Source organism: Pseudomyrmex gracilis, unplaced genomic scaffold (genome assembly GCF_002006095.1).
Source record: "Pseudomyrmex gracilis isolate BER0280 unplaced genomic scaffold, ASM200609v1 scaffold_276, whole genome shotgun sequence".
Lineage (NCBI taxonomy): Eukaryota > Metazoa > Arthropoda > Insecta > Hymenoptera > Formicidae > Pseudomyrmex > Pseudomyrmex gracilis.
Window position 1 is genome coordinate 48,603 of NW_018020860.1, and position 17,751 is coordinate 66,353.

General features: G+C 45.5%; 1 protein-coding gene across 1 annotated transcript in view; it reads left to right on the top strand.

Moving 5' to 3' along the window:
- Window positions 1–17,751, top strand: part of LOC109859664 (mucin-12) — a 75,158-nt gene that overhangs the window by 36,052 nt on the left and 21,355 nt on the right. The window contains exons 2-4 of the mRNA XM_020438132.1: window positions 5,669–5,719; window positions 7,021–14,261; window positions 15,109–17,281. Coding sequence (XP_020293721.1) covers window positions 5,669–5,719; window positions 7,021–14,261; window positions 15,109–17,281 — 9,465 coding nt within the window. The remainder of the gene's footprint in view (window positions 1–5,668; window positions 5,720–7,020; window positions 14,262–15,108; window positions 17,282–17,751) is intronic.

The following is a 17,751-nucleotide window of genomic DNA, read 5'->3' on the forward strand; positions in this document are numbered from 1 at the left end:
TATATATATATATATGATTATTAATATTGTATAAATACTTTATACTTAATGTATAATGTTATGTACCCTCAATAAATTTAATAAAATAAAAAACAGAAATTTTATATCTTATTCTTTCTCTGTATAAAAGACACGTGACAATTAATCCTGGGTATGGGGCAGGTTGACAAATCTGCGCGATTGTACTTAACATTAAAATACTCTTTTGTGTAAAGATATATAAGAATAATATTTGTTTTTTCTTAAAGCTAAAGGATGTGACTATTATAATGTACCTAATATTACATAATATTCCGTACATTTTTTTTTACAATTTATTTTGGATGTTACTTTGTGCCCCGGTCTCCCCTATTTTTTTCGCGCTCTTTTGTTTACATACTGTATATATGTTCACGATATCAAACAGCCGTATCGAGAGACATTTATACGACGCGTCGAAGAACAAGAAGGATGTCGGATATTGCAAAAGCAGCTTGTCATTTTCCGGTCGGTTGGCCGGGCAAAGCTACCTGAGATAGATATTGGACTCGGGCCGGATCTCACTTTGGACTTGTGTCGCGTAAACGGTGAGCGTACGCGACGTCACGCATGACAGTGGCTGGTACAGCGAGGTAACATCGAACGGTTAAAATGACAACCACGAAATGTATATTCTTTCGCGAATTTGAGAAAAAAAAATCGTAGCGAAACGCTACAGTAGTACATTGATTTTGAACGTGTATCTTGTCTAGAACACACGCAAGCGTGCACGTGCAAAACTGATATTTTAAGGAACACTCCGGTGTCCGCACGAGACACGATAACTGTTGGCACCGCATTTACCGGTTCCCACGGATCGAACCGCTTTCTCTCACTCGAACCTGTTTCCGCGCACCCGAAGCACGAGATTTCACGTTGTCGGCGAATTTAGCCATGGAAAATCGATACGTTTTCAATTAGCGCGGAACAATGGCAGCGCGGGACTCGCGCTTGAGACATCCTTTCGATGAGAACTTCATGAAAATATCGCGTGTACACACATACAAACGAATCGACGCGAATCTCAAAGCGCGCTTACATCATTTTCATCAAGAGATAATTTCCTTGTATAGACTCCTTTGTGAGAAGTTTTATGTTTTTCTCGCGATTGCCGTCAAATGACAGAAGATAGACGAAGGTACCGACGTGGAAACGTCGCAGAAATATTGCCGGTCGCTCGCAAGAAATTATTGAGCAAGTGAGAGTAATCATCATTATTCTCGGTTTACCACATATATCAACGCGCGCGCCTCGACTCCGAGCGCAAACGCATATTCCTAAGCGGCCGCATTGACTATTACACGGCCAGTTAACTCCGCAGGAATTGCCCGCAACGTGAGAAATTAATTCACTGCTGCCGCGGCAAAATCTGATTTCGATCGCTTCTGTGTGCGGAGCATTTACTTCCTCGGCACACAATTGTTTTTTTTTTTTTTTTTTTTTTTTGGGAAGGAGGTTGAAGGAGCTTTCACCGGAAAACCGTAACGACAATATTAACGCAATTCGTCACGTCTCTGACGCAAGCACCCGCAGAATTTCGGTTTCCGAGAAAGCAGAAAATAAATTCGAGAGATATATAAGAGAAAATGAGAATTTTAAATTCTTTCACATACGCATAGTATAGGGATCTCTTAATGAAATCTTTAGTGCAACTTCACATAAAATTTTCACGTGTACATAAATCTTCTTCTATTGCACGCTTCGCGCGATTCCATCCAGGGACTTATACCGATATGCAAAATACCGGTATTTTACCGATATTTTTGGGTAATACTATGAAAACCCTTATGCAAACCGAAATGCAGAAATACCGGTATGACGTCATACCGGTATACGATAATATCGGTATATTTACCCATATTTACCTATATTTACCGATAATTTTTTCGTGATTTTTTAAAAGTAATATCTTAAAACTATAAGTGTTGTCGTTATGTTGATAACACTTTTTAATAATACAATGTTTATAAAAAACTGCCGCACAGAAACTTAATATTATTTAAATTATTTTATTTTTTTTATATAATTAAGAACAGTAACAATAATTAATATAATTAAGAACAGTAACAAAATACACATAGACATATTTATCAATATCCAAATTTGTTAAAAATTTCCATTTTTATTAGTTCTGAGAATTAGAATATCGTCAAGAATATTATCGGATAGATTATAACGTAAGCATGATAATATATATTTCAATGATGAGAACAGTCTCTCAACACTAACTTGTGTAGGTGGGACTGCTAAAACTATTTTAGACAAAGAATATAATGCAGGAATATTACTTTTTTGTTTCTGCCAAAATGCTTCAATTAGTTTAGAAAAAAAAAGCGTCTTTATATTTTGTCGGTCTATAAGTCCAATAAGCGGTAGGAAGATTAATTATGCAACAAAAATTGCTTTAATTAACTTATCTATATAATTTTTAAGAATACCATTAGTAGGAATACCGAAATAATATCGGTATTTTATTACGGTCTTCGGTAATATATCGGTTTCGGTATACAATCTCTNGTATAATACCGGTATTGAAATCATACCGATAATAAGTCCCTGATTCCCATCACATCATTGTTCTGGCTAGTTATGGTCCATGATACATGATGTCGCCCACCGTGTTGAAAGTGAGATCGAAATCACGCGTCATGCATTAGCCGACGACGACGACGACTGGGTTACCTTGATACATTCATGTCGCTCTCGCAAGATAGTTAAAACTTACGACATTTGTTGTTCAGGGTTAGCGTGGACATCGAATGACTACATTTATAAATAATCGAGATATAAAATTTCGCTTAAAACTTGATTGAATTGCGCGGGATGCAATTTTAGAAAAGCGGTGTGAATGACGAAAATCAAGCGCGTTTATGGATTTGCAGCTTTTTTCTTCTATTGCGGAATGTTAACGACCCTATCCATCCATTGAAGAATCCCGCTGACGCAATTGCCTTCTACCGAACGAAACTCGTCAATTACGCGTTTGCGGGAGCAATCGTCGGGGAGGAAAAAAGAAATCTTTCGAACATTAGCGGCAGGTTTCTGTTCGCGCGACATGAATGGACGAATTGTTTCTTACGAAATGAACATTTATAATCCCCGGAGGATTTCTCTTCTCGCGTATCGCGCAAGAAAACGAGCTCAAGGTAGCCCTCGCCTATGCAACCACTATTATGCAGCTGCATACGTGGAAGTCGATCGTCAGGTGCGCCCTCGTATCTCCGTTTGGTTTACGGTTGTTTGCACGCTTTCGAATACCAGAAGCGGCGATGTTGTTCCAGCGCGGAAAGCTATGCGAAAATTATGCGTGAATTATGCAACTCGAAAGCAGCAGCAGCAGCAGCAGAAATGATTCGTCGACACATACACGTGACACGGCCATTTGGATCTTTCCTCTTGCGGTTTTGTCTCCAACAGTTTTACTCGATCTTATATCAGCGCGATATTTTTTCTGTTTGAATAAAAAAATAAACCTATACGCGCAAATATTAATTTATTTCAACTTAACAATTAAATCTTATTGAAGAGCTCGTTAAGTTACTAAACTAAGAAATATATTTACGGTCATCAGAGCCGATCGCAGGATGTTGTGCGGAAAACTGCGTATATATATATATATATATATATTTGTTCGCGTGTAAATATATATATATGCATATATAATTTGTTCGCAGTTTTCCGCACAACATCCTGCGATCGGCTCGGATGACCGTAAACATATTTCTTATTTCAACTTATTTAAATTTCATTTGCAAAATTCTTTCAATATGCATGATCCTACGCTTCTCAATGTGCGCGCACAGAAGTCGACACGACAGGTTGGCGTAATCGCGACGCGTTGCATTTCATAACGCAATTCAAGCTTGACTGAAATATCGGGGAATACGCGATGCCAACCACGAATTCTGTCACATATATGTACGTCGATGCGACTCCGATCGTCGTTGCCGATTGTTGAGTAACGTGACGTGACCGGTTCGTCAGGGGCCACAGAACGGCCCGATTGGCCGGAGGCCATACGCTGGAAAGAAGGGCGACACGACGGAGTCGACCAGCTGACCTAATGCGTCCGAACGAGGATGACCTCGAACCGCGTAGGTACAACGTCTGCGGTCTCGATTGCCGCGGTACCGAGAACTGCCTGTCGTCGTCGAATAACCGGAATCTGCTCCGGTCACCCCGAAAGTTCAGCATCGTTGAATCGCGTCGAAGAAACAAATCCGAGAATTCGAAAAAAAGCGCGCGCATACATTCGACGGAGACAAACAAATAAATAAAAAACTTACACAAAAATAATTAATACAACGTGTTGCCAGGTAACTTTTTCATATTTGACAAAAAGCGTGTTGATTAACAAAAATAAATTGAATTTAAATTATACGCGCGTATTATTACCTCGCTACTGCGTGAGGCAAGTCTGCTGTCACTATAATCAGTGTCGTAATGAAAAGGCAGAAATTGCTCGTCGAGGTGTTTTGCGCATATGCAGTCACGTGCAAGCGCACTCACGTGCGCGGGAAGAAAACGCAGAGATATTCCCCGCGAGGAAAAGGAGTCGGTCAGATAACTGTACGTCGCGGCCTCCGAACGACATCTTTGGCGTTGTCGACGTCTGGTCGTGTCTCCTCTTCCTGTCTATTCTCGCATAGTCACGCTCGTTCCCGAGCTCGTTCCTGTGTCTTCGTCATTCTGTCGCCATGTGTTTCTTTTTGTTTTTTTTTTTTAGTTTCTTAAATCACAAACAGACGCGTTGTTAAATAGCGTTGTCCAAAAAGGACCGGCAATATAAAAGATAAAAAAAAAAAATCACCGTTACGCGCGCATAAAAGATGATTCTTTAAACACAAAGAAGTGGAAATGACAACATCGCGTATGACGCATGACGATTATTTCGCGAGGAGCTGGTGTTCTATGACGATGACCAAATGAAGCGCTCCTACTGTCATCAATGTTCTTTAATAATTTCCTTTCACCACCCACCGTTTCCTCTGCATCGAGGCGACCTTGTGTTGCACATGCAAATTAAGAGGGTACTGGAGCCCGGCCTGCAAACTGGATAGAGACCTGTAAACCGACGTTTTAAAAACCTAAATTTCTCTAATTTTTAAGTTTCTTTACCGCATTACATAAAAAGTGCTTCTATAGAACCAAATACATATAAACAACTATTTAGTGCTTTTGAAAATAGATATATAATGCCTTTTGAAACTCTTTTTTTTATTCATAATGATAGCATATGATAACCTATACTGTCATCACACTAAGACGTTGTTCTCATCAATTAGATAGTTATACCATAATCTGGATGTCTCATTAGATTCGTTTTTGTCGTATCTGTGGCGCTTGTTCATTGTAAATATGTACATAAGCTTAGAAATAATACTACATACAAGAATATATAGTGAGGTTATAGAAGGAAACTGTGTAAGAAAAAATTGATGCTGAATTTTGACATTCCAAAGAACAAGCGCCAATCCTTAGCACAATTTACTTATTTTTGTAGAAGCATTTTAGATTTAATGAAGTAAATACGACACCAAACGTCATAGGAGAAAGTCGGTTTACAGGTCTCTATAGTCGGTATCCAGTACCCTCTTAAGCACGTTAAGTGGATTAATGTTAAAGATGTCATTGGTTTTGTTTTTTTCAGACGCGGATTCGTCGAATATTAGAGCGTCCAGAATAGAAAGGGACCTCGAGGGTAAGTCTCTTTCGTGCATGTCGAGAAACATGCCTAACAAAATGTATGCTAATCGTGACACACATTTACGACACCTGAAATCACACTGACACACGTAAAAACGAGGATTGCGCTCGAGCTTGAGAGTTTATTTTGAACAACTTCGATATGAATTTGGACGCATCGCGCTTTGTCATTGAATCGTTTTCGTCAAATTTGAGCGCAATTCCTCGAATTAGTCTTTCGGCTTTTGTTTTCTGTCTCTGCTCTCTATATAACTCAGCTCTTCTGACGATACATCCGCGTCTCAAGTATACATGTGCGTGTTGACGCGAGGTGCGGCTGTGTAAATAAACGGGCAGTATAACTTTCCTATCGCTGAAGCGATTATTACATGTACATGTCATCTCTTACGCTGCTATCTGCCTTTCAAATCTGCCGTACGATTGGCATTGTAAAATGTTCCTCCTCAGGACACGAAAATGTAACGCGCGTTTCGTGTAACAGGTGGGCAATAAAATGAAATGCCAATTGTTTGATGTTTTTTTTTGTTTTTTGGGAGAGAGATAAATCGTACGCTGTCGGTTATCTTGGATTTTTCAGGTCCTGGGGATGGTGTACATAAGGCAAGATCTAATATGGCGCTGAACATTTTTCTTTCTCTTCCTCGTACGCATGCCAATTTCTCTTTCACTTTTCCGCCTAGCGGAAGAAGCAGCGTTTTTTTTTTTTTTCAAAGAGTAGGCTAATGACGCAGATCAGAGCGGAATAACCGCGGATAAATTATCACAACAGGTGTCTTAGGCTACGAAAAGAAGAAGGTCTTCGTCTACTAAGATCGTCTATCTCTTTTTTTCTGTTTCTGTTACTGCTCCCGTCTGCTCCCCGCCTTCAACTCTTCTCAACAACTGGATGCCGTCTGCCTCCAACGTCCGTCCGCCACTCCGTCTCTCCGACGACCTACATAAACAATTAAAAAAATTTAATAATAACATATGACGCGAATTGTCGTTCGAATGCGAAACGCGGACGCACGCCGACGCACAACGATTGTGACACGGACGGACACGCAAAATGCAAAACGTGCCTGAACGAATCGGATTCGTCGAACGCACGTGCGCTCGTTCCTGCGCGAATGATCAATCACATTTTGATAACTTTATATTTCGTTTTTCCATCGCAATTACCACCCCGGTGACTTATTGCGGCTGTTTATTTCGTTTTTAACGGTTCTATTGATGAAATCGCCGACACGGTAATTTCTCGCGTCGTTACGACATTACGTTGCTTGCGGTGTGTATTCTTCGTTTACGACTTCTCAGGAGTGACCACGGTTCTCTTAGTTTCGGCGCGTCCTGGAAAATCCATACCTCCGGTCGGACTGTTGACGAATACGGCGCGTACGTTCGTGCAGGATGGCGCGAGCACCGAATTCGCTACCAAAGTCCTCGGCACGACTCTAAACAATGGTCGTTTTTACGCGAGAATTCTATCCACGTCCAGTAGGGTGTTCTACGAGAAAGAGCCCGTTCCCGATCCGTCGAGCCCCTACGTAGTTTATCCCTCGAGAGCACCGGAGGACGAATGGCGGCTCCGAGTGGCTCTCGACAATACGCCAATTAGAATTATCGAAGAGATACAAGCGCCGAACGACAACATCGACAGCAATACCGAGAAGCAGAAAGAGACCGGAACGATCGGTAAACTCGACGAACTGTCTCGTGAAAATGATATATTCAGCAAGAGAGAACTCAGCGGGGACGCGCAGAGATTTAAACCGGCGAAGGTGCGAACGGCCGACAATCTACCCACTTACACCGTCAAACAGGAATACGTGACAAGCGGTTTCGACGCGTTCGAGGACGCGCAATCGAAGAGCTTCAGACCGCGAGCGCCGAAGATCTTTAAGCCGCAGGTGAAGACCGCGCCCCAGAAGAAACCGGACACAAAGCCTCTCGCTACCGTGACTTATCACGGTTTCGCGGATTTCACGACCACGGTCGGCGACACCGTCATCGTCTTCTCGCCGAGCACGTCGCCGGCGCCCTTGGCACGTCCCGCGACCACGATCAAAGGCGACGCCACACTTCGACCGGACGATGGCGTGGCGGTGATGAAGATTCGGCCTACGACCGTGATGGATCGCGCGAAAACCGATCTGCCTTCAAATCATCAAAATGATCACTCGGATGATCAGCTGCTGAGCGCTATCAATCGCGGAAACATTCAGCCTAGCTTGGTCGAGGAAACCGAAGCCGAATCGTCTACCACGTCCACGGAACCGTTACTGCTGGTACCCGATGTCGAAACCGGATCGGTGAAATCGACGGGTCTTCTGAAAGTTATCGACTCCACGACGTCACTGGATGGCACCACGACTCATTACAAGAGTCTCATTTACGGCACGTACATTGGCACGAATTACGCGCAAATAATTCACACGTCATCGAATGTGTACTTCTTTCCGGATGAAGCCACCGTGACTTATGAGGCGGACGACACTACTGTGGAATACGGCACAACCGGAACCGAATCTGACGAACAGGACACTGTCGAAGAGTTGCCTTCTACCACACCAACAACGATCACTACCAGCGAAGAGAATGAAATGAACGAACTGAGCACTCCATTAAAAGACACAACAGACAGTGTTCTGACAACTCTCAAGGATATTTTGGAAAGCGCGAGAAGAGTACTGGCAACGACGGAATCGGTGATGCCGACTTTGGAGGACGAAATTCCGAATGACATCGTATTGGGAGATCACCAAGGACGTAGCATTAAAAACGATTCTCCACAAAATAATCTGCAAGCCGACAAACACAAGTCACACGATTCAGATAATGCGGAAGAGAAAGTGACGGTGGCCACTAAAGTGCTACCGTCTACCGTCTACAAGACATTCACGTATTTCACAACTTTCTTCATTCCGGGCGACAACGATCAGACCACGACTTCAATTCGCTCTCGAGAAGTGGTCTCTTCCGAGGTGACATTCTTGACTGAATTAATTCGACCTACTTCGACCGACGTTTCAATCCGTTCTACTTCTTCACCAAGAAAAACGCCGACTTTGCTCGGCGAGGTCGAGGAAGAGCAGACTACCAAACAAGATGAAGAAATAGAATTGATCTTTAAGACCTTGTACACAACATACACGTATTTAACAACATTCTTCCAAGAAAACACATCGAGCGTATCCAGTCGACAGGTCGTCGAGACTAACGTTATCACGCAGACCGTCGGACCAAACGGGGTTTCTGCCGTTGTAGCCGGCCTCTTCGACAAGGACGAGTCCGTGTTAATATCACCAACGACGATATCGCAGAGTATCTTGCCGTCCGTAACAAACGCCCGAACTCCCGAAGAGTTTAACAAGGGTACCGAGCCGATTTATCAGGTTCTCGACGAAACGACGGAAGACAGTTTGACTACTTTCCAACAGCAAGACACCACTCCGACGGATTCTATCACAACTAATGACGATTTCGAGACGTCAGATGGATGGACTACTGATTTAGAACCGAGTCCCACTCCAGCTATGGCAAGCGAAGCGGTGAGAGAACAGGTGAAGACGTATTACACGACTTACACGTACTTCACTACTATTTTTGTTGATGACGAAACGGAGATCGAGACGCGAACTGAGGTATTTACAAACGTGGTTACTGAAACCATTACACCTACGAAGGTTCAGCCAGTTTCACAAGAAACGACTCAACTCACGACACCAAAATCTGTCGATAGTAAGCCTGCTGTGCCTCCGGAGATCTTAGCTTATCTGGAAGCTCTTCAGCGTAAGAAGTCTCAGGAAGAAGAGCTTTTACTAACGAAAAAGGTTCAACAAGCCGATCAAGCGACGCGCAACGAAGCTACGACTATGACCGAAGGCAACACCGAGCAAACGACAGAAGTGCCTACCACACTGGAGGATCAACCCGTTACCGAACGTCTGTTTCGCGACTTTCAAGTAGGCGCTCAAGTTACACCTCATCCTCCGGCTGACGAAGTGGAAGTTATCGGTTCCATGATAACAGACGTTGTGTCTTCCTCCAGTTCCGGTGGCGGCACTGTATTGGATGTGATGGACAAGAGAAACATCGTTCCCGAGGATCAGGAATTATCGGAGTCCAACAATCACGAAGTGGAACCAGCACCAACGTTGCTTCTGCAAACTAGTTACACCACCTTCACGTACTTTACGACGATGTACAAAGGCGATCAGACAAATGTTGCGAGTCGATTAGAAACGGTTACGAATGTTGTCACGGAGACTTTGAGACCGTCTCCCTCCGTAGTGCTGGAACCGACCAGCACAACGCCGGTAACGTATTTCACGACGTTTACTTATTGGACGACATTCTACAAGGGCGGCGACACCATAACTACCAGCCGCGAAGAAACGGTCAGCAACGTCGTCACACAGGGAATTGCGTCCTCACCCACCGTAGAACTCGGTGTAGTAATGACGTACACGCCGACCTTGAATCCACCAGCGGAAGAGACGTCTTTGACGAACGAGAAAGAATCCAAGGTCACAGCGGACAACGAAGTTACACCTTTGAGCAGTGCCGTGCCTGGAAAATCCATCACTGAAGATGCGAACGTACTATCCAAAGGAATCGTGACTGATCCTGATCATCACAGCGTCGTGAACGCTTCATCAATATCACCCGAACCCACGACTTTCTACACTACGTTTACTTACTTCACTACGTCTTACATCGGAAACGAAACGATCCTCAACAGCAGACTGGAAACGGTGACCAGCGTTTCGATACCGTCGAATATTGCGACGCAACAGCCAACCGGTCGCGCGATCGGTGGGTCTGTGTATCCGTCAATTCAAACTCTGGGCACCGACGAAAAGACAACTATATCGCCTTCCAAAGTAACCGAGACTCAGAAAACGGGCTTGATCTCCACGATAAGTTCGAGCGAAGTGCACGAAGGTACTACGACTCACTACACGACGGATATTTACGGCACTTACATAGACGGATATTATGCGCAAGTGCAGGAGAGCTCGACGAGATTGGAAACGCCGTCGTTGCCTTCCTCGTCGATAGCCACGCCAGTACTTCCCACGGGCGTTTTATCGTTGAACAAAGGAAGTGTAATAGACGCCGACGAAGTCACTACTGTTTACTTTACAACTAAGCAAGTCGGCACGCTTCTCGACGGCGCGTACGCTAAAGTGATCGAACACACATCGAGCACCAAGATAGACGAAGAGAGGAAAGCGAGTATTCCACCCACTCAGGGTCATCGAACCGGTTTGGTGCGCCTGATTCAAGGTCAAATTGAGAATAACGGAACCACCACGTTCTATCAATCGAAAGTTATCGGTACCAGCATTGAAGGAAGATACGCTCAGATTATCGAAAGTACTTCCAGCTTCTACGTGCCAAGCACAACAAGCATCTCGCCGACCTCTACTATACCTCCTATTCAATCGACAGGTATACCAGAAATCTCACCCTCTCCCGCTGTTATTCAGTCTTCTCTGTCCGAAGACTCTTCGACGGAACCCACCGACGAAGAATCAGAGGAGGATGGCGAACAAGGCGAAGAAGACGATGAGGAAGATGAAGAAAGCGAGGATGGACAAAGTTCCAAGAAGAAATCACGTTTGACGTTCTCGACCAGAAAGAGGACCTTCACACCGGTGATCAGACCGTTCGCTTCCAGAAACAGACCTACCTTCAATCCGAAACGCAAAGGCGCGCAAGCTGCGACGACCATTACCAGAACGGATATAACTCCTACGATAACGGCCACTTTAGCCGGCAAAGGAAGCAGATTCGTGTTACAGCGAACTCGCGTCACATCGCCCAACGGATCGTACTCCTCGACATTGTCTCCGTCGAATTCAAGAAGATTTCTAGGAAGACGACCTACCACCACGACAAGCTCGTATAGCACGTCGTTTTCGAGCAGTCGAGGAAGAACACCGTCTAGAATAAGCCCAACGTCCGTGTTTCAAACCACCAGACGCGGCCCGACGTCGATAAGAGGATCCTCGAAAGCTCCGGCTCGCGTCTCGAGTTCCTCATTTCCCGTCGCTTCTTCGAGATATCGAACGGGTATTCGACCGTCGTCGACGTTACTGAGAGGACAGTCCACCATTAAGCACGAGGATCAGGAAAACGACGCTAACGAGTTTACCACAACCATGCTTGTCACGGACGAAACGTCATTCACCGATTCCTTAGACGGTGAAACTGTCACTACTCCTTTGCAAACCACGACGGAATCTACGAGAAAATCCACGAATCCACTCTTAAAATTCCGAAGACCGATCAGTTTGAATGGAAACGGCAGGTCGGTAACTACACCGAGACCACCGACGACTACGACTCCGAGACGATCGAGCAATCTGAACAGGCCGAGCGCGCCAACGGTTCCAAGAGTGACTAATGGCCGAACGAATAACAGAGCAACTCCTCCAGTGTCCACGAGAACACGACCGAGTAACACGGGTTTGTTCCCACCGCGTGGATTTCTCGGAAGAAAACAAGAAGCAACTACCGAAGAACCAACCGAAACAACTGAGGCAAACGAAGAAGACGAAAGCTTTGAAGACGAACCCGTTGAAGAAATATCTGACAATGATTACGAGGGATCCGAACACGAAGACAGAAGATCGAACGTGAATCGACGTTCTGGAAAATCCGTCGGACCCGTTGTACAGATCAGACCTTTCGGAACTAGAAGAAGAGTTCGTCGTCAAGCTAGTCAATTGAGAATGTACAGCAATCGGTTTCGTCGACCTGCTCAGTCTTCGTCTCCCGCAAAAGCGGAAGAAAGATCTGATTCACTGGATGCTGTAACGACTAAAGAAGACAGTGTTAAGACTAAACCTATCGCTCGATATAGCAATAATCGCGCGCGGAGTTTGACACCGTCGCAGTTACAGCAAAAGGCATCCAATGGTCCGGATCAATCGTCGGCGGAGACGATGGAGTCGCCGAGTCAGCAGAAATCCAGAACCACCAGGCCGAATCAATCTAACGGAAATAGGAACGGACCTGTCAGAATAAAGCCGTCACCAGCTTCGAGCAACGGTAGACAATTTACATTAAGAGAAAAAGATTCGAATAGACCGGGATACAAGAGGCCGCCTTCCGGTTCCACAAGAACAAATAACAGATCCACCAGTAAACCAACCGACAGAGTGAGACCACCGAGATTACAAAACAGATCCAAATCAACTGAATCTCCGACCAATCGAAGAGTACCGCCGTCTCGTTCGTCCTCGAGAACGACAAACGGAAGAAATAGCAGAAGAGGTTCCACGAGAGGCAGAGGATCTCACGAGGATATACGAGAAGCACCTACGATATATCCGAACTTCGACGGCACCATAACTGTGACGCATTACGTGCCGACAGAGGTGACAATTCCGGTGGTGAACAATGGCGTTACGGAACATCGAAACATCATAACGGCGCAGCCTAGCACCGAGGTTCTCGGGCCTTCTCAGTACAGCACGGTAACAACTGGAGATGGCAAACCGCTCGTGGTAATCGTTAGCGAAGTGACGGGCACCAATGTCCAAGGACAAACCGAAGTCACGCGATTCCTACTTCACGAGACACCCACTACTCGTATCTCGCACACTCTCACGAGCCTCGCTGGCCGTCGCGTCTCTCAATCGGTTATCATGCCCACAACGGTATACTCCGTGGAGAACGTAGTTTCCACGGTACAGCCAACCCTGTCTGGCAACGCTCCTCTCGCCAATATTCTTTTATCGCAATTACTTCTGGGCCAGTTAGGCCCGAATCCATTGCTGCAGCCACAAGCCACACCCTCCACACAATATAACACACGCACCACTTCCTATATTACTACAATAACGAAGCATCAGAGCACTGTCATTCCTCTAACTTTCCGCGGAAAGGAAATTCTGACGACTCTGGTCGACTCGTCGACCGATGTCGTCACCGCGACGGAATTCGTCACGGACACCGTTGTGGTAACACCGACGGCCGCCATACCGGCGGCCAATCTGAATTCTCTCTTGCTGCTGCTTCAACAACCGCAGACACAGCCGCAGAACACGAATCCGCTGCTTGATCCTTTATTCGCGGCCGCTCCGTTTACGCAGAGCAACACTCTGCCGGGAGAAGTCGAGAGAAGACATCAACCGGCCGATTCCGACTACAGACACGATAGTTACGAATATTCGGAAGAAGACGAAGCGGAAGATTACAAGAAGTCGTCGAGATCGCGCGCAGGTGGACGTGCGAAACCGAACGACAAGAAAAAGGAGGTCAAAGGAGTTACCGCGGCGGCTTCTAAGGTCGAGTCCAGTGTGGTGACGCTCTACGTTTCCGGCCGCAGACCCGGAGAATTTAGCACAGTTCTGAGTACTGTAAAAATCGGCGACACCGTCACCGCATCTTCCAGAAGACGCAGAGACACGTCGAACGGAGCAGTCGAGGTACGTCCCTCTGTACCGCCGTCGTTGCACGCCGGACCGGCGGCCGTCGCCATTTTGGCGGGAAGCGAGGATACCATTGACGCACATGCGCCGACAGAAAGTCTCGAGAGCGTAGTGGGTGACGTCGGACGGCACATTTCCACGTCCATCTACACATAATCTCGTCCTTCTCTGTTTCGAAACTTTCCCTCCATTCCTTCACCTTCTTCCTTCTCATACATTCTTATATAAGTCCATAATTTTATCAAACCCACTTGGAATCGCCAGAAGTTAACCGTCCTTCATGAATCTCTTCCACCGCGGAGAGCGTCGGTCTTTTTACAGGCATATATAGTGGGAAAAACACGAGCAACACAGATGAAAATTTAACAGTTGCTACGTTATGTAATATAGACACACAAGATCTCGAGACTGTCAAAATCCTTTTCCTTGCCAAAAAAAAAAAGGATCGTGGACAATTGGCAGCTTCGATGAAAACGAGAGGCCGTCCGCAAGGACGACTCGTGTACGTTTTATTCAATCCCGCTCTCTTTCTCTCTCTCTCTCTCTATCTCTCTTTCTTTCTCTCCCAATCCTTCCTCGAATCTCTTCTATTTCCTTCTGAAAAACGTTTTCTCCTTTTCGAGCATCATCCCTACATTTTCTCCTACTAACACAGCCTCGATTTGCCGCCGCACGCGCGCCCACACGACAAAATCTCGGACAGGGTACTCTTCCGTCTTCGACATCGTCGCAGAAAAATAAAACACGTTGTGCGTGCAACCGGGTGATATCACTAATACGCAAGTGAAGCAAAATCGATTCGAACAAAAATTATTACAAAAAACCAAAACACGAGACAAGCGACGTCATTTAACGTCATTGAACAAATTAACGCATAACGAAAAGCACATCCTCGACAAGATTTTATCACTTTACCATCATCATGTAGGCTGATCTCAGAATAAACTTAAATTACGAGAATAACACGTTGAAACAAACAAGCGGGAACATCGCCTTTGCAGGTGATTTCTATGACGAGTCGGTGCAATACGGAGACGCGAGCGTCGAACGCAACAGAGACGGCACCGTCGCTTGGCCCGCGAACGAGGATTTTAATATCAGAAGATTCGACGAAGAATCTTCTGACGACGAGGAGGCGCTACGAAAACGAGTCAGAATTCGAGTACCCGTGGTGCGTAGTGGAAAAAGCGCCAGACAACACAAACTCACCGTCGTCAGACGCAGACCTTTAACATCTCGCACCGAAGCGTCTCTCACGTACTCGTCCACCGCGCACGCACCGCGAAGAATCGTAGTGACGCGCGTTCGGACCTTCGAATCGGGTAGATCGATCGATCCGACCGACGTTACGGACGATCCGGCGAGCTATCAGACCGTCGCTGGCAAACACAAAGTGACAATAACCAGACGCAGAAAAATCCTGACCACACCGACTACGCCGATTACTACGAACAAAGTCAGAGTGACCAGAAAGAAATTAGTCGCGGTGCGACCGATACTGCCGACACCGACTTTCGCGATTATTACCACCGGATTCTTCACCGCTTCTTCTTCGGATTACGACGAATACTCAGACGAAGAAGACGAAAAATACGAAGGAGATAAAGTGGAAGACGAAGAGGACAAAGTTGACGAAGAGATAGATCATTCCGCCGTCACGCCCGGTCTCGAAGTAACACCGAATCTTATTGACAGCAGACCAGACGAGGAGACGAGTTTTGCGTTGACGGATGCCAGTTCTACCGTGTCCGAAGAAAGCGCGTCAAACGCGCCGGTGATCATCACCGATCATTTCTTCCTTCCTCCGTTCGACGACGAGGAAGAGTACGAGGATGATTACGACTACGAGACCACGACCGAAAATGTTGAAAAAATTACGATTCCGATGGAAGACGCGGCTACAACTGAAGCAATCTTGCCGAAAGATAAGGACAACGTTGTGTCTACTAAGAGCGACTCTGAAACGCGAACGGAAAGTGACGACGTTACGACGACGACGCCGATTAGTCAAAGTACGTCGGAAGAAGAGGCAAAGACGGATAAAATACACGATAAGACGCCAACGAATGCAACAGAATCGATCGATATCACTGTGCAAGACAATTATACCAGCACAGAGGAATCTACCACGAATCTATTGGACGAAGATATAACAACTACTGAATTTACCTCTATTGAAGAAAACAATACCGACGAATCAATCGTGAAAGATCACACGACTGTGACCGACGAACTCGACGAGTCCACCGAGTCTCCGAATGTTTCCGAAGAGAAAATCACTACGATGTCTACCGCAACGGAAGAGGATATTTCACCTGTCACCGAGATAACGCTCGGAGCAAAAGAAGAAAAAAGACCAACCGAAGCTCCCGAAGACTCTACGGAGCGCGGTATACAGAGCACGTCGGAAACGATCGAGCAAACTTCGGAAGAGACATTACCGGCGCAACCTGTACTGCCGGATATTAAAATCGCTTCTAATTCAACCCAGATCTCTCCTGTCGAAACGGTTCCCTTGTTTAGTGTCACAATCGCGCCGAGTTTCGAAAGCGTAATACCTCTGGAAACTGGGAAATCGTCGATGAGCGATCGCGATACGTCTCGTACCGATTATCTCGATGACTCGTACGTACCCAGCGTGATACCCCTCGGCGCGAATTATTCACACGAAGTCGCAAAATCGTCCTCGATCACCAGAACCGCCGTGTCCGAGACCACCCCCGTGAAAAAAGTCACGACCAAGATCGCGTCGCCTACGCCGGAAGAGATCGAGGCCGGACTGGCGGACGATCTCTACCTGTCGTTGTCTCGCCTCGATTTCCCCGAGATCTTGCCGTCCAAACCGGCCGTTAAGTCTGAACTAGAGACCAAATCCACGCCGGATCTCGCGCTTGAGCCCAGCACGAGCGTCTATTACACCGAGACGGTAGTGACGTCGACGCGATTAAGAACATACACGTACGTGGTGACGCAACTTAACGGACTGGAGACTAAAGTTACATCGTCGACGACAGTACGACCGAGAGTGACGACACTTACGCTGACGGTGCCCGTCACGGTGACTGTCACTCCTACCGTGGAGTCGTCAGCCAACGTCATATCGTCTGTGTATAATCCAGTATCTATTATCGGTGAGTAGCTCTTTTACCCATCTGAGGCTCTTTCTTGCGATGATCGCACCGTGCACCGTAAACGTTGTGACGTTTAAAATGCGCATATGTGGAAAATATATGATGTAAACACATATTTTTTTGAAAAAAAGATATATGAAAAGATAATAACCAGATGAAAATAGAGTCGCTAACGTTGAATGGCGTAACGGTGATTATCGTATACAATACAATCTTTAGACTAATAAACTGTTTTCGCTATATAGATTTCCTGATTCTCGATTACGTGAATTCGGCTAGACTCGTACAAAATGGATTATTGGACTTGTAAAATACACTCTGTGTTAAATTGGCTTCTGGTATTCTAAATTTATCCTGTACATTACGATCCTGTATGAAATGTACATATTGTATATGACAAAATTGTATATGTTCTTGTATATATCTAAATTTGCGTTGATTTATTTATATAATATATATATACATATATA